The sequence below is a fragment of the Lynx canadensis genome, chromosome F1 (genome assembly GCF_007474595.2).
Source record: "Lynx canadensis isolate LIC74 chromosome F1, mLynCan4.pri.v2, whole genome shotgun sequence".
NCBI classification, from domain to species: domain Eukaryota; kingdom Metazoa; phylum Chordata; class Mammalia; order Carnivora; family Felidae; genus Lynx; species Lynx canadensis.
In genome coordinates, this window is record NC_044319.2 from 32,448,221 (window position 1) to 32,469,976 (window position 21,756).

The following is a 21,756-nucleotide window of genomic DNA, read 5'->3' on the forward strand; positions in this document are numbered from 1 at the left end:
TGAAACAGAATCTCTTCGGTCCCCTCTTACTTGGCCTCGCTTTAATTCTTGAAACCTTCACAAAACCATTTGCTTCCTCCTGAATTGGTTACTAATCCTTCTCATTGGTTGCCGACTCCTCCTTCCCTACGTGCCTCTTAAATGGTGGTGTTCTTTCTCTAAAGTTCTATCCTTTCAGTAAGAAAGTGTTATGGAGGTGCCAGGACAGTCCCTCAGGAGACAGAGGCAGCCCCATTCAGGTCTGGCACAGCCCTCACATGGTGCCACTCCTAGGCCCCTAAAGCTTTACCTACTCAGCACTCATGCAGCAAATCTCCCTGGAGCCTAGCTTGAGCCAAGAAGCTGGTTATAGGAGCTCTAAGCCTCAATGAAAACTGAAGTAGAAGGGAAAAGAAATCAACCTCTCCCTGAGCAAGGATAAAATAAACGGGAAGGAAATTCTATTCTGACATCTCCAGGAGGGTATTACAGGGAATGAAAGAAAAACAAATGTCACCCTGTTGCCATGGAGTCCCTAATGTCCTCTTAATTACAATGAGTAGCACTTGAGCTCTGTCAGCCCCAGGCCAGCCACCACTGCATTTTCCATCTCCAGCAAGAGGGGATCTAATACCTTCCACACAGTTTGTGAATATCCTCATTGTTTGATTAACCACGTCAAACGAATCCCACAGTAAACAACCTCTATTTACATTCCTATTCCTGTTAACTTTGCAGTCATCACTCTTTGGAATAAAAACATAAGGTGCAGGATCCCCCTTTGGCACTTTATGCAAAATCATGGCTCAGTCACTGGCTTGGATGTCTGCTCACTCATTAACACCAATGTAATGTCATTCACTAGGCAGCGTCCCTACAAAATGTATTTTCTTCACCTGAACATGCGCATGAAGGGTGCATTCAGCACCCAAGCAGCGCCCTGGTGAGCACCAGGGAGAGACAGACACCAAAGGTGGTGGCATAGTTCCTTTTCTAGCTGTAGAAGGAAAGCTTTTGCTCTACTTAGAGGTGCTCAGGATGGGTCATTTCTGGGCAGGGCAGAATATTACCCAGTCCTGAGGTCCTTAGAGATGAAAGCCCAGTTGCATATCTTCTGGTGCATAAGACAGACAGGCAGCTTTTACTTGGGCTGTGCTGCTGCCTCACACTGTACTGCAAATTCAGGATGGGGGGAAAAAGGCATTACGGAAGGAAAGAGGATAGAAATGATCCAAAAAAATTGAAATATATCTTTACTATTTCAGAAGAAAATGAGAAACTGCACACCAGCACCCAAGGCCCCATGGCCTTTGAAAGCCTTTTAAGTCCTTAATGCTTGTTTTCTTTCTCTCTCCGAGCATCTTAAAAGATATTAGCTCCCAGACCCTAAAGCTAGGGAAAGCCATGGCAGCCTGGAGGAAGGGACACCAAGAGGAGAGACACGGAGAAGGCAGGACTGCCAAAAGGCTAGAGAGGAGCAGGTGAGGGTCACTGGGCTGGGTCTGAGCAAGGGCACCTGAGCCGCCCTGACAGGGACACAAAACACCAGCCATCATCGCTGAACACCGCTAAAGCAGCATAGTGGCTATTGTCTCTATCTTCTCCCTTCTGATTATTCTACAGCCCTGATTGAAACTCCCTATAAATGACCGAATCAACAGTGGAAAAAGCCAACCATGGCCAAAGCCCACAGCACCTTTCAAAACGAAACAGACTCTCCTTTTGTCCCTTCTTCCCCGGCCTCTCTTCAATTTCTGATAAACTGAGCATCCTTTTCTTCTTGAAACCTTCACAAAGCCATCTGCTTCCTCCTGCACTGGTTACTATTCCTTCTCATCTGTTGCTGGCACCTCCTTTTCTGCCTGCCTCTTAATTGCTGGCATTTCCTCAAGTTCTATCCACGACCCTCCATTTTTTTTTCCTCACTCGACACATTTGCTAGTCCCTTCATACCCAGGGATGCTACATGTGATGGCTTTCAAGGGTCTGTCTCATCCCCAGTCCCTCTCCTGAGCTCCAGTGCCATCTAGCTAACTGTAGCAGAGACGTCTCTGCCTCGATGTTCCATTTTCAACTCAACTTGTCAAAAACTGGACTCTTCATTCTTCCCTAAAACCTGCTCCTCGTCCTCCTGTATCCCTGGCTACTGGTGAACGGAAGTGTCAGTCATCACCTCAACTCTAAACTCTCTAGACTCGTCCCTCTGCCACCTCCCTTTCACAATGGTGAGGAGACACCACTGACCTTACTTCCATCTTTCTCTTTCCTCACTTTCACCTTCTTCTTCTTGAGCCCCCTTCTCCATTCAAGTCCTGACCGTCTTGCTCCTGGTTAACTAACAGTCTGTCATGTAAAATGCCCTCTGGCTCTTTCACATTTGTTGAATGAAGAGATGGACCACATTCTAACCGATTTTCCATATTTACAGTCTTACTCCGCCCTGATTCATATCCTGCACTGCAGGCAGAATGATACTCTAAACCCCAATTCTCATTCTGTTTCCTCTCTGCTTAAACACTTGATGGTTTTCACAGTTTGAGTATTTAAAATGCCCAAAGTAGTTAAATTACTTTCACGGCATCCTATCGCCTAAAAGGTAAAGTATATCGTCCTTAGCATTGTTCCAAGTTATCCATTAAAAAACCCCTGTCTTCCCGGAAGAATCTCTCACTATATGTGAGACTCACATCCAGCTCCACTTACAGTTTACAGTCCCAAGTGCAGCACAGTAACCCGTACCAAGCAGGACCTTTGTGTATGCTGCAGCCCCAAGCCCTCCCCCTCAGCCCTGCCCGTCCATTTTAAGAATCAACTGAAGCATAAGCCCCTCTACAAAACCTTTGTGACTCACCCCTATTTCCAGAGGTAGCAGGAGGTGAAGAGTAACCCCATCCTCTTTTGTACCCTCTGCCCACTGAATCCATACAGACATCTGTTTCAGTACTACAAAACTGTATATGCAGTAAGAAAACACTGTTCTTGGGCACCTGGATGGCTCAGCCAGTTAAGCGTCTGATTCTTGGTTTTGGCTCAGGTCATGATCTCATGGTTCATGGGTTTGAGCCCCCATGTCAGGCTCCACACTACTACAAAGCTTGCTTGGGATTCTCTCTCAGTGTCTGTGTCTGTCTGTCTCTGTCTCTCTGTCTCTCTCTCTCAAAAATAAGTAAACTTTAAAAAAAGAAAAAGAGAAAACAATGATCTTCATGTATGACTTCACTAGAATAAGCTTCTGGAGAACAAAATCTGTATCTCATTCACCTTTGCAACCCTCCAACCAAGTCTAATGCATGGCACTTAATAAATACTTACTGAATGGAGCAACGATAGGACATTAATTAATTAATAGGACATAGCTCAAATAATAAATACTCCAGTGCTAAGGGTATTGAGAATAAAAGTTACTTTCAAGTTGGAGAGGATTGATATGAAGACTTTCCTGTTTTAAGTCAGAATTCAAATTCAAATGGAGTCTGAATACCGGTTGTCCAAGAAAAGGTTATCACTAAGGTGACACTATAAGGACACATTAGAGAATGAAAGGGGTTACTAACTGATAATCACGACAAGACTAGCAGTGTGAACTAGAAATGTAAAATGGGATTTATGCCACTCTGCAAATCATAAAAGCTAAATTGCTTTAAGAGTGACATGAAATATCAATTATAAAAAATTGAGATCTTATTTTCCCGGCTGTCTCACACTAACTTTCAGAACTTTCTGTTTGAGAAGAAATCTCCAAGACGCTGTTCTCTACTTCCTACTCAGAAGCAAACATTACTGGCTGCCCACCAAACAAACCTTCCCACAATCCTTGCCATTGAAAATGCAATTTTGTTCAAGTGTTCAAACTCCCTCCTACCTCCCCTCTCACGGTGACCTGGAAGAAATTTCTAATCGTAAACCAATCATGGGACACCTATTCCCTTTGCACAAGGCTAATTACAATGTGGGCATATAGCACCCATTATGGCCATTAGACATCAGAGGAGAAAGGTTGGTGGGGGTGTTTCTGAAATGCACATGTACTGTTTCTATAATAATGAAAGGTCTCACAGGCAAATGTCTTTATGACCTGAGGGTCAGGAAAAATTTTTTTTAACTCTCCAAAGTGTGACAACCATAAAGTAAAATTCATAAATTCAGCTACATTAAAATAAATTCTGTTCATCAAAAGATAAAAATTCAAAAGTCAAACCACAAACCAGAAGATACTCATGTTTTCAAAAGCACATATAACTGGGAAAACACAGTAATAAATAAGTCCTTTGGATTCATGAGAAAAACACAAAAATCCCACTGGAAAAATGGGCAAAAGTTATCAATAGGCATTTTTGCTAAAAATGATATACTACAGTCTTATAAACTACTAAAAGATGCTCAAATTCACTAGTAATCAAGGAAATGCAAATTAAAGCTATGGGATCTAATTCACACCACATTTTCAAAATTAAATGTCAATACCATACAATCCAGCAATTCCACTACTGTGTATTTATCCAAAAAAAAATGAAAATACTAATTCAAAAAGATATATGCACCCCTATGTTCACTGCAGCATTATTTACAATACCCAAAATATGGAAGCAACCTAAGTGTCCACTGATAGATGAATGAATAAAGATGCAGTACACACACACACACACACACACACATCTGTAATGCAAAAGGCATTTCTTACTATGGGCCAAAGAATTTGAAAGCTACTTTCGTTGCACATGTTCTCCAAGAAATCTACAGAAACAGCATTATGCATAATAGCAAAACCCTGGGATAAATTCAAATATCCTTCTATTAATAGAGTAGACAAATAATTTGTAGTATATGCATACACTGGCATGCTATACAACAGTGAAAACGCTAACTATGGTAACATGTATCAACATGATGAGTCTCAAAAACACACTTTTAGGCAAAGAAGTCAAGTCACAGAATAACACACCAAGTATGAATTTTTATATGAACATTTCTTAAAATATGCAATTTTAGAGATTTAACTGTGGTAAAACTATAATGAAAAGGAAGGGAATAGATTTCTGGTTTCCGGTCCAGCACGTAAAGAGCAAAGAAGTCATCACTGCACCCTAGTAAAAAATAAAAAGCTAAACAAACTGATAATTACAAATATTCTTAGGTGGATCAGAGAAGTGAGGTCACAGGGCAAATGGCTGCCCCAAAACATGGAGACAGACAGGTGTACCCAGAGAATCACAACTTACTGGAGCAGAAATCCCTATGGGAATAGGTACAGGGGTGTGAAAATCTGGACTGTGAATGATACTGCTGGAGGCTCGGTGTGGAAAAGTCTGAGAGTTAAAAACCACAGGGGAATAAAGTCATAGGGAGGCCCCTGCACTTTTGTGAGCTTTATGTCCAGGAGTTCTACCACACTCTCAGGATGGAGATTAGAGAAAAATCCCCCCATGCTCCTGGCAGGGAGAGGGGTAAAATAAACATCTGGAAATACACCAGAGCATTCCATTCTTCTTAACAAGGCTTGCCCTCCAGACAAACTATTTTACCATACCCTAACCTATTGGGGTTTTATCAAAGCCTAACCAACCCAGGAGATAGAAAATACTCAATTCTAGTCTGCTTTGGTCTTCTACATGAAGGGAAGAGAAACACCCAACTCCAGTCCTCTCTAGCCATCCTACACTAGCTAAGAGGGTTGAGGGGTTAAAAAAAAAAAAAAAAAAAAAGAATCATTTGTGAAATTCACAGCACAGGGACAAGGGCTTATAAAAGACTGAGACCTAATCACAGAACTACAGAACACTTCCCCTTCCCAACACCTTACCATTATATTACTAAAGGCCTTTACTGAAGTTCTTTTTACTCGCTACATTATGTCCACCTTTCAAAAAATTTACAAGGCATACTAAAAAGCAATCAATCAATCAATCAATACCCCACAGTTTAAAGACACTGAGAAAGCATCAGAACCAGACTCAGTTATGGCAGGGATGTTAGAATTATCAGATCAGGAATTTAAAACAACCATGATTAATACACTCAGAACTCTAATGGAAAAAGTAGCCAGTATGCAAGAACAGATTGGTAACATAAGCAGAAAGATGGAAATGCTAAGAATCAAAAAGAAATGCCAGACATCAAAAACACTAACAGAAATGAAGAGTGCCTTTAATGGGCACATTAGCAGACTGGATACAGCTAAGGACCTGAGCTGAAAACAAGAGTTGGATGTTTAACCAAATGAGCCACCCAGGTGCCCCAGAATTTCCCCCAAACTAAAGACAGACACCAAACCAAAGATCCAGGAAGCTCACAGAACACCAAACAGAATAAATGTCCCCAAAAACTATACCTAGGCATATCATACTCAAACTGCAGAAGATCAAATATAAATACAGAGGAGGGTGGGGAACCTAACCTGTAGAGGAACAAAGGGAAGAGTGACATCCAACTTCTCCTTGGAAACCATGCAAGTATGAAGACAGTATAATGTTTAAAGTATTGAGAGAAAAAAAAAAAATACCAACCCAGAATTCTGTATCCTGCAAAATGATCCTTCAAAAGTGAATGAAAAATAAAGACTTCCTCAGATAAACAAAAATGGTGGAATTTGTTTCTGGTAGATTTGTCTTGCAATAAGTGTTTTAAAAAGTTCTTCAGAGAAAATAAAAATAATATAGATCAGAAACTCACATCTACATTTTAAAAAAGGAAGAGTTGAGGTACCTGGGTGGCTCAGTTGGTTAAGCATCTGACTTCAGCTCAGATCAAGATCTCACAGCTCGTGGGTTTGAGCCCCACATCGGGCTCTCTGCTGTCAGTGAAGAGCCCACTTAAGATCCTTTGTCTCCCTCTCTCTTCCCCTCCCTTGCACACATGCGCACGTGTGTGTATGTGCACATGTGTGTGTGCACTCTTTCAAAAATAAATAAGCATTTAAAAATAAAAACATAGGGGCGCCTGGATGGCACAGTCGGTTAAGTGTCCGACTTCAGCCAGGTCACGATCTGACGGTCTGTGAGTTCGAGCCCCGCGTCGGGCTCTGGGCTGATGGCTCAGAGCCTGGAGCCTGTTTCCGATTCTGTGTCTCCCTCTCTCTCTGCCCCTCCCCCGTTCATGCTCTGTCTCTCTCTGTCCCAAAAATAAATAAACGTTGAAAAAAAATAAAAATAAAAATAAAAAAAATAAAATAAAAACATAGAAAAGGAAGAGCAAAGATAGATAAGTTTTTATTTTATCTTTACTTATTCTAAGAGATAAGATTCTGTTCAAAACAAAAGCAACAATGTATGACTACAGTTTATATACATGAAATGAATGACAGCATTTATACAAGTGATGAGAGGGAGGAATTAGAAATATTTTGTCATAAGGTACTTGTACTACCATGAAGTGGATATAGTATTACCTGAAAGTGGTCTTGGGTTAGTTGTAAATGTATACTGCCAACTCTAGAGCAACTACTAAAAAGTTAAAAAGAAGTATATCAGATATGCTAAGAAAAAAGAGAAAATGTAATGATAAAAATTCTAAAAACCACAAAAGGCAGAAAAAGAATGACATGCAATAATAGGAACAAAAAAAAAAAAAAACAAGAAAAGAGCAATGAATAGACAACATTAAGAACATGGAAGTTATTAACCCAATTATATCAGTAATCACTTTAAATGCCAATGGTCTAAATACACCAAATAAAATACAAAGATTGTCAGAATGAATCAAAAAACAAGACCCAACTATATACTGTCTAAAGTAAACCCAGTCTAAATATAAAGACACATTTAGATTACAAGCAAAAGGATAGAGAAAGATATACCATGTTAACATTAATCAAAAGAAAGCCACAGTAGCTTGGTTAATTTTCAGACACATTAAACCTCCAAGGAAAGAAAATTATCATGGATAAAGAGGGACACTACATAACAATAAAAGAGTCACTTCTTTAAGAAGACATAATAATCCTCAATGTGTATGTACTGAACAACAGAGGATCAAAATACATGAGGCAAAAACTGATAGCACTGCAAAGAGAAACAGCCAAATTCATTATTACAGTTGGATATTTCAACACCCCTTTATTAGAAATGGGCAGATCCAGGGGTGCTTGGGTGGTTCAGTCGGTTGGGCGTCCGACTTCGGCTCAGGTCATGATCTTACGGTTTGTGAGTTTGAGCCCCATGTTGGGCTCTGTGCTAATGGCTTGGAGCCTGGAGCCTACTTCAGATTCTGTGTGTGTCTCTCTCTCTGCCTCTCCCCTGCTCGCTCGCTTGCTCTCTCTCAAAAATAAACACTAAAAATATTTTTTTTTCATTTTTTTAATTAAAAAAAATGGGCAGATCCAGCAGGCAGAAAATCAGTGAAGACATAGTTGAACAGTACCATCAGTCAACTGGACAGAATTGACATCTATAGATACTTCATCCAACAACAGAATACACATTCTTCTCAAGCTCACATGGAACATTCACCAGGACAGATCATATGCTGGGCTATAAAACACACCTAAATAAATTTAAAAGAATGGAAATCATACAATATCTTTTCTTAGACTATAATGGAATTAAACTAGAAATCAATACTAGTGATAGCTGGGGAAAATACTTGGAGATTAAACTCACTTATAAATAATAACACATGGTTCACAGAAGAAATCTCGAGAAAATTAAAACATATTTTGAACTAAACAAAAATGAAAATACAATTTATCAAAATTTATGGGATGCAGCAAACAGTGCTTAGAGAGAAATGTATAACATTAAATGTATATGTTAGAAGAGAAGATCTATAATCAATAATTTAAGTGTCCATCTTAGGAAACTAGAAAAAGAAGAGCAAATGAAATACAAAGTAAGCAGAAGAAAGAATAAAAATTAGAGCAGACATCAATGAAATTAAAAATAGGAAATTAATACAAAAATGTCAACAAAACCAAAAGCTGGCTCTTTGATCGATAAAATCAGTAAGTCAGTAGCTAGGTTAAGAAAAAAAGGAGAGAAGACATACATTACTAATACGAGAATAAAAGTGAAGATATCACTACAGAGTCCAGGAACATGAAAAGGATAATAAGGGAATATTATGAATAACTCTATGCCCATAAATTCGATAACTTAGATAAAAAGAACCAATTCCTTAAAAGATGCAATCTGCCAACTCACAAAGAAACAGAATAAGCTTATATCTATTTAAAAAATTGAATCAATAATTAATAACCTTCCAAGACAAAAAACATTTAAGGAAGAAAGTATACCAATACTACAATCTCTTCCAGAAGACATAATTTGAGGGAATACTTCTTAACTCATTCTAGGAGGCCAGCATTACCCTAATACCAAACTCAGACAAAGACATTACAAGAAAACTACAGACCAGTATGTCTTCATGAACACAGATGCACAAATCCTCAACATATTAGCAAATCAGAGGATCAAGAGGTACAAAATTTCAGTTACTAAATAAGTCACAGGTAAACTATACGATAGGGAATATAGTCAATAATATTGTAATAAAAAGAATTAGCAAACCAAATCCAATAATGTATAAAAACAATTATATACCATGACAAGTGAGATTTATCCCAACTATGCAAGGCTGGTTCAATGTCTGAAAACTGATTAATATAATCCATCACATCAACAGACCGGCGGGGGGGGGGGGAGGGGGGAAGCATATGACAAAGTCCAACACCCATTCATGATAAAACCTCTCAGCAAACTAGGAATAGAGGGGAATTTACTCAACTCAATAAAAAGCATCTGCAAAAAACCTACAGCTAACATCATACTTAATGGTGAAAAACCAGAAGCTTCCCCATTAAGATCAGGAAAAAGGCAAGCATGTCCCCTCTGATCACTCCTTTTCAACATCATACTGGAAGTCTCAGCTAATGCAATAAGAGAAGAAATGAAATAAAAAGCATATATTTTGGGAAGGAGGTTACATGATTGTCTACATAGAAAATTCCAAAGAGTCAACAACAACAATAAAACCTCCTGGAACAAATAAGCAATAGTAGCAAGGCTTCGGGATACAAGGCTAATATACCAAAGTCAACCACTTCCCTAGATACCAGCAATGAACACATGGAATTTGAAATTAAAAACAATACCATATACATTAGCACAAAAAAAATATTTAGGTATAATTTAACAAAATATGTACAAGTTATATAAAAGGAAAACTATAAAACATGTTACACAAATCAAAAAAGAACTAATTAAATGGAGAGGTATCCCATGCTCATTGATTCAATATTGTCAAGATACCAGTTTTTCCCTAATTGATCTATTCAAGGCAATCCAATTCAAAATCCCATCAAGTTATTTTGTGGATATCAACAGATTCTAAAGTTTGTATGGAGAGATAAAAGACACAGAATAGCTAACACAATATTGAAAGAGGACTGACACTATCTGACTTCAAGACTTACTGTAAAGCTACAGTAATCAGGACAGTGACACCCGCAAAAGAACAAAAAGATCAGTAAAACTGAGGAGACCCCCATAAATACACACAATCAACCTTTAACAAAGGAGCAAAGGCAATACAATGTGAGCAAAGTTAGTCTCAATAAATGGTACTGGAGGGCACCTGGATGGCTCAGTCAGTTGAGCGTCCGACTTCAGCTCAGGTCATGATCTCACGGTTTGTGAGTTCGGGTCCCGCATCGGGCTCTGTGCTGACAGCTCAGAGCCTGGAGCCTGCTTCAGATTCTGTATGTCCGTCTCTCTCTTCCCCTCCCCCACACGTGCTGTCTCTCTCTGCCTCTCAAAAATAAAGAAAACTAACTAACTAAATAAATAAATGGTACGGGAACATCCACATGGAAAAAAAAATCTAAACACAGACTTTCCACCCTTCACAAAAACTAACTGAAAATGGAGTATAGATCTAACTGTAAAGTGCAAAACTATAAAACTCCGGGAAGATACCATAGGAGAAAATCTAGATGACCTTGGATGTGGCAATGACTTCTTAGATACAACACTAAGGGCATAATCCATGACAGAAAGAGTTGATAAGCTGAACTTACTGAATTTTTTAACTATTGTTCTGTGAAAGACACTGCCAATAGAATGAGAAGACAAGCCACAGACTAGGAGAAAATATTTGCAAAACATCTGTCTGATAAAGGACTATTATCTAAAGTACACGAAGAACCATTAAAAATCAATAAAAAAAAATGAAAATCCATTTAAAAAAAGGCAAAAGACCTTAACAGACATCATGAAAGGATATGTTGTTGATAGGGGAAAAGATGCTCTATGTCAAATGTCACTGGAGAACTGCAAATTAAAACTAGCCAAATACTACTCTATAGCTATTAGAGTAGCCAAAATACAAAACACTGACAACACCAAAGGCTGACAAGAACGCAGAGTAATAGGAACTCATTCATTGCTGGTGACAATGCAAAATGATACAGCCACTTTGGAAAACAGTTTGGCAGTTTCTTACAAAACTGAATACACTCTTTACCATCCAATCCAGCAATTGCACTCCTTAGTCTCTATCCAAAGGAGTTTAAAACTTGTATCCCCACAAAAACATGCACACGAATGTTTGTAGCACACTTACTCCTAATTATAAAACTTAGAAGCAACTAAGAGGTCTTTCAGTGGGCAAACTGTGGTACATCTAGACAATGGATTATTCAGCACTAAAAATAAATGAGCTATCATGCCATGAAAAGACATGAAGGAACCTTAAATGCATAATAGTTCTAAGTGAAAGATGTCAATCTGAAAAAGCTCCATACTGTATGTTTCCAATTACACGACATTCTGAAAAAGGCAAAACTACGGAGATGATAAAAAGATAGGTGGTTTCTGGGGGTTAGAAGGGAGGAAGGGATGAGAAGAAAGAACACCAAGGATTTTCAGGGCTGTGAAACTACTCTGTGACCTTACAGTGGTGGATACATGTCATTATACATCTGTCAAAACCCAGAAACTGTACCACAAACTCCAAGAGTTAATCCTAATATAAATGATAGATTTCAGGTGATAATGATGCATGGATGTAGGTCCATCAGCTGTAACAAACACACTGCCCCAGTGGAGACGTTGGTAGTCGTGGAGGCTGTGCATGTGTGAGGGCCAGGGAATGCATGGGACATCTCCGTACTTTCCTCTCCATTTTTCTATAAACCTAAAACTGCTCTAAAAATAAAGTCTCTGTTTTTCAGTTAAGAAAAAAAAAAAAGGGAATGAATGACACAACCAAAACTCAGGAGAGGGTGACAGAAGGTGATGGGTTGCAGATGTAAACAAAGGGCTTCTAGGAATCTGGTTAGTTCTTAAGCCGAGTGACAGATCCCCAAATGAATCAGTGATGACATTTCGGAGTCCCTGGATTTACCGCCCCTGGTGCTGACCATCGAGATAACAGCTTTTCCTTGTTTAAACCCCAATTTGAGTTGTGCTTTCTGTTATTCCCAGTTAGAATCACCCAAACTGGTAGTGTCTTAATTTGGATGCAGTACAACTGGGATCTGATTTAGCATGTCAACATTTAATCCTATTCTGTTTGTCTAAGCAGATCATTAAAACTTTACATTAGTTACCCTCCAACTATAAAAAAAGATATGTTTGAGGGAAATAAAGAAACTGTAATTAAAACAACTCAGTATTTTTCCAACCCTAAAATGTATCTCCCTTGAAAACATTCTGATTAAGCATGTGTGATACCAAGGACAATCAAGACTTTTTAAAAAATCTATAAATCACCAAAGAGATAAGGCATCAGGTTTGTACTCTTGCCCTCCGTGGGGAGCGGCTTAATCTGGCTGGAAGATCACACATTTCCCATTGGAGCTACAGGCTAGAGGTCAGACCACAGGGCTGAATTCAGCTACCACAGGAGTTCTTAAAAGAACAAACAAGGAAATGAGATTTTGTTCAGAAAGGGGCATGGTCTCTGCTGTTTTGACCAGAGAACTAAAGAACAATGGTTTCTCCACAGACAAGTCCTATACTAGAAATTGTGCCCTGCTTAGGAAATCACCTCCATTCCACCTACTTGCATAGACAAAAAAAGGGGTGGGGCAATAGAGGGACATACATGGGCACACACCATTCGTTCTACCTACCAGACACTATGAGCTAAGCCCTTCACCTGCATGGCTCTATTTAATCCTCAAAACAACCCTGCAGGGGCACCTGGGTGACTCAGTCAGTTAAGCGTCTGATTCTTGACTTCGGATCAGGTCATGATCTCTCTTGTGAGATCGAGACCCACATCAGGCTCTGCACTGACAGTGTGGAGCCTGCTTGGGATTCTTTTTTTCCTCTCTCTCTGCCCCTCCCCTACTCATGCACATACTCTCTCACTCTCTCTCTCAAAAATAAATCAACGTAAGGGGAAGAAAAACCTGCAAAAGCAAGTCTGCTCATCTCCTAAGATGAAGCTATGGAGAGGTTTAGTAAGCTGCCAAAGGCTGCCCACTAGTGGTTCGTGGAGCTGAGATTCACACCCATGTCTGTCTGATTCTAAAGCTCGTATTCGTTTATTATCATACACAAGAACCACAAAGAATACCACAGGACAACTCAGTCTTGGAGCATTACCTCTTTGCAGGGACTCAAAGGCTGCCCCTGCACCCCCGCATCTCTTACGCGCTGTTAAGTCCAGTGCTGGCCACACCATGAAGATGCAGACCCAGCCAAGCTTAGCAGGATTCCATGATGAAAAGGGATCCCTACCATCCTCGGCTCCCAGACCAAAAAGGCTGGCCCTCACATCCACCAGCCACTTCACACATGCATCGTCTTGGCCACAAGAGGAACAAGGTTGAAAAACCAAAAAAAAAAAAAAAAGAGCGTTTGCTCAAGCAACTACACCCCGTCTGCCCCCAGTCCAGCTTCACTCTGAAGCTGACTCTTGATGCTCATTCTCCCGACAGTCATTTCCACAATTACCTAAGGTCCAACAAGAGACAGCCCTCAGGAGAGGGGCGCTGCTGTAGATGGCGTGCATGTACATGAGGTGAACCATCAGCTCTGCCAGCCACCAATAGCAGAGGAGGCGACCCAGCCCCAGGGCAAAGGCCGAAAGGCTGGACTTCAGTGAGCAGTACTCTTGCTGCTGCATCTAAAGTAAAAACAAAAGAAGTCATTAGATTGCGTGTGGACTGTTTGCATCTTTCAAATAGTCCCCTAGACAATGTTTCTAGCATACTTCTCACAAATTTTATTCATATATCTACTAAAAGAGGATTGGTTTAGTTATTCATTGTTCTTAGGTGAAAAAGTCACACCCAAGACCGAAAACTCTGTCCCAGAGTAAGAACAGGGTGGGGCCAACAAGCTAGCCAAGAACCAAGATGGGTTCTGCATCCCTCCATCCCTAGCAACAGCCCTGCAAAAAGCCAGGGTGGAGGGCAAGATCTGATATAGTCTCTCTTCCTCAGGACTCTGGAGTCTCTTTGGGCCCAGGTGTCACCGGCCTGTCTTCATCCATCACCCACCCACATGTAAGGCTGGTAAAAGTAAGGCCAAGTCAGGAAGGGGCACAGGACTGGTAAGAGAAAGGGAGAATGAGACACAGAACCTGGCAACAAGGAGAAAATGAGATGTGGGTGTGTCGTCTTACCTGAAGTTGTTTTTGAAACAGGCAGAATAAACGCAAACAGGGACACTACATGGGACAAATCTCTGGCTCGGCAGGCAGTGCAGTGTAACACTTAAGAACATGGACTTTACAGTCAGAACTGGGATCCAATTCTAGCCCAAACCACACGGCTGTGTGATCCTGAGCAGGTTACTTAATCTCCCTGAGGCTTGTTTCCCTCATAAAGTGAAAAAAAAAATTGTCATGACTAAATATGGTAACACAGAAGAGGTACTGAGTATAACACCTGGCATATAAAAAGCACTGGCTAATTGGTAGTATCTGATAAGTGATGTGCCTCCTACTGCCTTTCTTCACATTCTTCCCTCATGGCATCCCAGACTACTGGCTACAGGGCAGAATTAGGACACAGTTCAGAGCCAAACACCAAAGGTAAAAGAAAGAAGTTCTTATTGTTCAGAGTCACCGACAAACTACTGAGCTCACTCAATATGTGTGGACATATTGAGTCAAAGTAGCCAGGCTCTGGGTCTTGCTTGCCCCACTGCCTGCTGCTTAGGGACGCCCAATAGTTTAAAATACATAATAGATGCTGAAAGGCAGAAGCATCTTGTAAAATCTGCGTGAAGTCCATCAATTTCAGACTTACACCACTAGACAAACGTACAAAAACAAGAGAGAGCAGGTCAATTTCTGGATCTTGCTCTGACAAGATTTTATTAGACTGAAGCCTGCTATGTAATACAGAGGTGAATTTAATGCATAAATGATGAAGTAGAATCTGCAAACATTCGCTGGCAGAAGAAATGGGCTTGATTTAGCTTTTGACGGTATGGGCTCAAGACACCACACAAACAGGTAAGGCCCATTCTTAGGGCCTCTTTGGCTTCCAGGCTCCTTGAACATCAAAGGCACAAGGAGTCCCGCTACAGTCAGGAGGAGTGAGAGGCAGTGCCCTCAGAGAGGAGGGGGAACCTGCACACCAGGGTGGGTATTTTTATTCCACTTTGACAATGCATTCTACCACTTCCGCAAACTGTCCTCCCACAGCAAGAAGCCAGCTGAAGAAATTCTGGCTGGCTCAGGGGCATTACAATAACCTGCATGAATGGTGTGCTCCCTTTCACCATCTGCTTGGGTAGCTGCACCAAGGAAAGCTCATTGGTTTAATATTTTCCATGTAAATTGATCAAACCAACAGGAATTTCCTTTTTCCATTACCTGTCCACAGCTGGCCTTAGAAAGGTATTTTGCCGAGCCATTCCAACCTCCCTTGTTAGAACCAACAGTAACTGCTGGGAGAGATCTACCAGGTCACCTGGGAAGAGTTTTCCAGGAAGGAACACTGGGCATATGAGGGCTTTGCAGACCCATACAGATCACAGCCGAATGCAACCACAGCTGAACTATGTGACACAATGCACATCCCTTACCAGGCATAAACTGAGGGTGGTTTTCATTTGAATGCATACCATAAGTGTGCATGCTCTCCAAGACTGCATAAAGTCTACCGCAATGGATCTGTAGGCCAATGGATGGATAAAACTCCAATGCAGAAACGCCTACCTGCCCAATCATTCATGTCTACATTATTGAATTGAGAAGAAAAGGAAATAACTCAAATGTCCAAGAGCAGGAGGTTGGTAAAATGCATGAGTGCACCTCAATATATTATGTAGCCGTTAAACTATTTTTTTCAATGTGTATAAATAATGAAAGACTGGAAAGATACATACCAAAATGGCGACAGTGACTGTACTCTTTTTGGTAGGATTTTTGGGTTGCTTTTAACAATTGGTTATTTTTATTATCGAGGGGAAAAGTAATGGAACTTCACGATATTGTGAAGACTTTGGTCCTCTCTGCTTATGACCAAAGTAGAGGCAAGGTCCTCTATTTCTTCACCTTTCTAAAAACCATCTAGCTTCAGGATCTCCCCTGGGCAGCCCGAAATCCTCTATGGGTAAGTATTCTCTCTCTCTCTCCTACACTAGACCCATGTTTATTTCTCAACTTCCCACCTTGCTTGTTGCTCAGTACCTATGTACTGAGTTCCTCTTTGTTCATTCTTTTCCAGCTCTCTAAAGCAAATTCATTTTGATCTAATTACCATCAGCAATTGAGGAAACAATTATGAACATAGTGTCCATTGGTCTGTGGAGGCTGGAAGAAGAGTTCAACCCAAGGCAATCAGCAGAGCTAAGACAGGAAGAGGCACCTACACCATTCCAGAGCACAGGTGGGCCTTTCTTGGTGCCACACTCTTGGAGGGAAGCAAGTCCCCGGCTGAATGTGATAATGGCCTCAAAAGCATTGTTGACAGAACACAATCTTCAAACAACCAAATGTCCCCAGATTCTAAAAAAGCAGCTCTCTGCACATGGCCTGTAGGCCCCTAAGCGCAAGCCTACCCTAGCACAGGTCCCCTGAAGACCAGCCCCGCACCTGAAGTCTCAGAGCATCACTAGGGGTGCAGCCCCATCCCACAGAGCCCCCCCCACACACCAGCCAGGCAGTCAGGAAAACATGTCTACCTAATCACCTCTTAGCTCCAGGCAATCACCGTTCAAGGTCAGTTCAGAGGACTGCCTTCGCTTCCCCAAACAATGTGCAGTCTAAAAAATGACACAAATATCTATAATTAAGGAGAAACATGAGGTGCATTTTGTGGCTGATTGGCTTCCCAATAATGGCTTACCTATTCTCCTCAGGGCAAAACTTCTCTACCCGGTTTAATAAGGTATAATTACGTGTCACCACTGGACCAGAAGGGCTGGACTCTTCTCCGCAATGCCCCCTTTTTGATGCCAGATGCCTCCTCATTCCGAGTAACAGAAATGTCAATTCCTTAATCGTACAAGTGAATACAGGAGAAGGAAAACAATCCAGTTTCCTTCTATTTGCTTGTACTTAAGAAAAGTTATTCATCTTTCTTTAGAGTCATGTGATTGCAGTCCATTTGTAACTTCAATCTAGTTGACTCCGTTTTAAAAAAATTCAGCATTTGTCCCTTGCCAATCCAGCAGGAATAAAAGACATGCCATACACAGCTCCCCTAATGAGCAGGGCTGCTCTCTTGCCTGTGTGCGAGCATTTCATTTCAGAGATCTCAAACCTCGGGGGGTGCCAACCGTAAGACCATTGGAAACTGCCATCAATGGGAATTTTTAGTTAAGACTCCACTAAAAAATACACATTAACTCATCTGCCAAATGCATTTTAAAACATGTTATATTTTAAAACCTCATTTCATGCAAATTGCATAAAAAGGAATATTGAAGCCTTTCAAAGATAGTCTGATGATTAAAGATGACAGTTCTCAAAGATGAAAAGTTCTCTTCCTTCACACACTAATAATACATATGTTTAAGAGCACCAAACAAAAGCCTTCCCTGGAGCCAATGTTCAACTGTGCCAAATCTGCTCTAACCTCTACCCTTGGGTCAAGGGCACTGTAGCCAGGTGTCTTATTCCTTTGTAATGGAGGGCATCTCTCTAGTCCGTGGTCACAGACTACACCCCCTACTCCCAACAAAGCATTCTGTCATCAGCCCTGCCCTGCCCCTCCCCAGGCATCCAGACCAGGCCAGGGGTTTTCAGGGGTCTCTGTCACAACAGATGTACCTACAGCTGGTGCAGCTGCCACAGGACGAGGACCTCCAGACCCAGATGTCCACCGGGACACACGGCATCCTCTAACTCCTGTGGGACTGGCTGCCCAGCTGGCAGCAAGGCTCACATCTGTACTCCTTCCACCCCAATCTGCATTCTCTTAGCCTCTCTTTGTTTCCGTGTTACCATCTATAAAGTAGTGGTAACAACAGTATCTCTCTCCGCCTGTGGCCTTGGTGATGAAGAAGCTGGCACATGCCAGGCCTGGCTGAGAGCAAGTGCTCAGTCCGTGTTATACCAGATGGCCTCTAGAGCCAGAGCCCGCCCCAAACCCGGAGCAGCATGTCTGTGACATTGCCCGCCTGCCCAGCTCTCACAGGCCCCAGCCACTCAAGGGCTGGGCCCACCCCGGTACATGCAGCAACCACCTACATCTCTCTCCCAAAGAGACAGAGTCAATACAACTGGCCTCTTCTAAGGCCAAGAATGGCCACTGCCCAGAATCCCCCACTGCTGTGCCCACCTACGTGACAGGTCACCCAGAGTCTTGGTTCTGGCCTGAACTGTATTAGTTCACAACCTTGGGAGCTTCCTGGGGTAGAATCTAAAACTGGCCCCTATACACAGAGGGCATGGAGAGACAGAAGAAAGAGGCAGGCCACTCCAGATTGGTAGGTGGCCAGTGTAATAAGCAGAGGAACTTCTATACCAGGCTGGGCTGGGGTGGCTGCAAGAACTCCACACCTGCCTACCAAATCTTAAAAGTTTATACAGAGGCCTTAAATAAGTTCAGTCACATATTCAGTCCAGAGGGTCTCGATGACACCCTATTCTCAAGTCTATGTCCCAGAAACAGCTCCTAGTGGGGAATGGTAGGCCAATTGTACATTCTAAGGACAGGGGAAGGGGTGAGGAGCTCTGACTGCCTAGGTTCAGCTTGCGGGTCAACAAGCAATCACATCCTCTCCAAGACCTCCTCCAACAACCTACCCCAGAATTGTCACACACTTTCGGCTAATGACAACAATAACAGTAATCATTAATACTTCACAGTGTTTACACGTTAAGCCATGTTACCTATACAAAATCGTTTGATCCTGAGAACAATCCTATGAGGGAGATACTATTATTCTTCCTATTTCACTGATAAGGAAACTGAGTCACAAACAATGTAAGCAATTCACCAAATGCTCTCTAGCCAAAGAGAAGCAGGAATTCAAATCCTGTAACAGTAGGGTTGGGCTCCAGGGTCTTTGCTCTTAACCACCATGCTCCCCTGGAGGCGGGGGGAGCACAGCCCTCAGCAAGGACAAGCCCCCTGGCCCTACCACACTCAGACTCACTGTCCTGCCCCACACCAGCCCCCCCCCACCCCACTGCACAATTCCACCTGCTCAGGGAAAGATGTGGGGACCCCAGGCTCCAAGCTAAGTGAATAAATAAGCCTTGTGTGAAAGTGTCTCTGTTTGTTAACCTGCCCCCAGCCACAGAAGAAAAATAAGCAGGGTATATGTTCCTGAAACTGCAAATGCCATCTGAGAGGGCCTTCAAGTCGAGGCCCTGCAGCCTCTTAACAGGCAGATTTTTATCTGCTCACGATCAGTGTGCAAATCTCACATGCCTTACCTCACAGAGGACACCTCTTCTATGCTTCCCTCATCTTGTGTATGCAATTTACACACAAACAAACTGGGTGAAAGATACATTCTCCCCAGGGTGTGCCTAATACTGTCATTTTACCAACCAGAGTTTGCCCTTCCAGTTGGTTTCCACAATGGGGCTCCGCTGCCCCCTGGTGGCACAGCCTCATTCTCTGGCTCTCGCTGACCTGACCACCTAAGAACCATGACTGTCAGTCAGTATTATCATTTTAGGTGACATTTATTCATTCACTCACACAAACGTTGCTTACAAGGTCTTCCATTTGGCTTTCCTCCTCCCACTCTTGGGAGTGCAGCCCCTTCCTTCTTGGCCCCCCTGAAAGAATTCTTTCACTACTAGCTTTAGCTTCCTGGTTAACTGCTCCCCTTTGAGACACATTTCTCTCAAAGAAGGTAAGTGCCCCATAAGACCTTCTGTAACTGCAGAAACCTCTTGGCTGCTTTTACTTATCCTGCAGCTTACTAAACATTTTGCCATTTCTACACCGACTTTCCTATGCATCTTCCCAGATCATACAGAAATGTTTCAATTTGCCTTGAGTTTCCTGGTTTTAGCAAGTGCTACCATTTTGAAAGGAATGAAAAAAGAGAAGAGGGGTAAGACAGAGATGCAACCAGAGTCCCTACAGGACAAAACCTGGAGGGCCTGAACCCACACTGCACTTGGTCACCCCCACCCTCTGGCCCCCAACTCTATTGAGGAACTTAGGACAGTTCAGCCCCTCAACAACCAGCAGGCATCAGAATCACCTGAAGGCCCATTAAATCCCATTGCTGGGCCCCACCCCCAGAATGTCTGAATCAGATCTGAGGTGGGGCCCAAGAATCCGCATTTCTAACAAGTTCCCAGGTGTTCCTCCTGCTGCTAATCCAAAGACCACACTTTGGGAACCACGGAGCTAGAAGATCAGCTGCCATCACTAACCCCCTATCTTTCACACAATCATTTTAAACATAATTTTCAAACACAATCTTCAAATACTTCATGACAGAAGAATGATCCTATGTAACCCAAACTGAGGTATGAGAAACCGTATGCCAAACATGTATCTGCCTGGAATATCCATTTCACTTGAAGACTTATGGAGAAAAAAAAGTTAAATAATTTAACTGGCAATTTTAAAACTGTACCTTGTTGTTATAATGCAGAAGTACACTTTTGAGTACAAGAATAACTTCAGGGGATTTTTAAGACAGAATATGAGATTTTTAAGAACCCTGCTATTTTTCCAGGGGGCACCTGACATGCTCGCCTTTGGAAATATGCAACACTGCTGCTGGCCCTGCACTTTGGGCCCATTTCCAGGCATGTGTATGTGTACACGTGTGCATGTGCATGTGCTGTGTTTTATGTGTACATGAGTTGTACTGCATGTGCATGTACATGTGGACATATGTATTAATATTCTCACCTCCATCAAGATTGTTTTGGTGACAGGAGGTAGGAATGTCCCTTGAGAAACACAGGCTTTAGGTATTATCAAGTACTTAACTTTTATTAACTTCATGAACATGTTCCATGAGGCTAGCTATAGAATGAAAACAAAAATTCAAAGTAGGAGGGAAAATGAGATGGGAATGACATAGATAGCTTGATGGGAGCTTCAGACAAAGCTGTAGGGAAGCTGGGTCCTGGACAGAAACAGGCACTTGGACCCAAAAACACACTGTTACCTTGAAACTCTCTCTACCTGCACTCTGTTGGCTCATCTAGGTCCCCCTGAACAATTCCCAGGCGATGGCAGTTACTTCATAAGCAGTTTGTGACAATAAAGGAGAACATGGTATTTTCCAGCCAACAGCATAGATAGTATCTCTTTCTACTTTTCCAAGTACCACCACCAGAATCCACTTTTGTCTTTCCCTGGGACTTCCTGGCAGTGGATACCCACCCTTAAGTTCCTTTCTGTGCCCAGTTACTAATCCTGGTTGCCAGCACCCACTGAAGAGTCAGGGT

The 21,756-nt window shown here is 42.0% G+C and overlaps 1 protein-coding gene across 1 annotated transcript in view; it reads right to left on the reverse strand.

Moving 5' to 3' along the window:
- The window catches only part of HHAT (hedgehog acyltransferase), a 292,122-nt gene that overhangs the window by 215,909 nt on the left and 54,457 nt on the right, over positions 1-21,756 (reverse strand). The window contains exon 6 of the mRNA XM_032591811.1: positions 13,875-14,046. Coding sequence (XP_032447702.1) covers positions 13,875-14,046 — 172 coding nt within the window. The remainder of the gene's footprint in view (positions 1-13,874; positions 14,047-21,756) is intronic.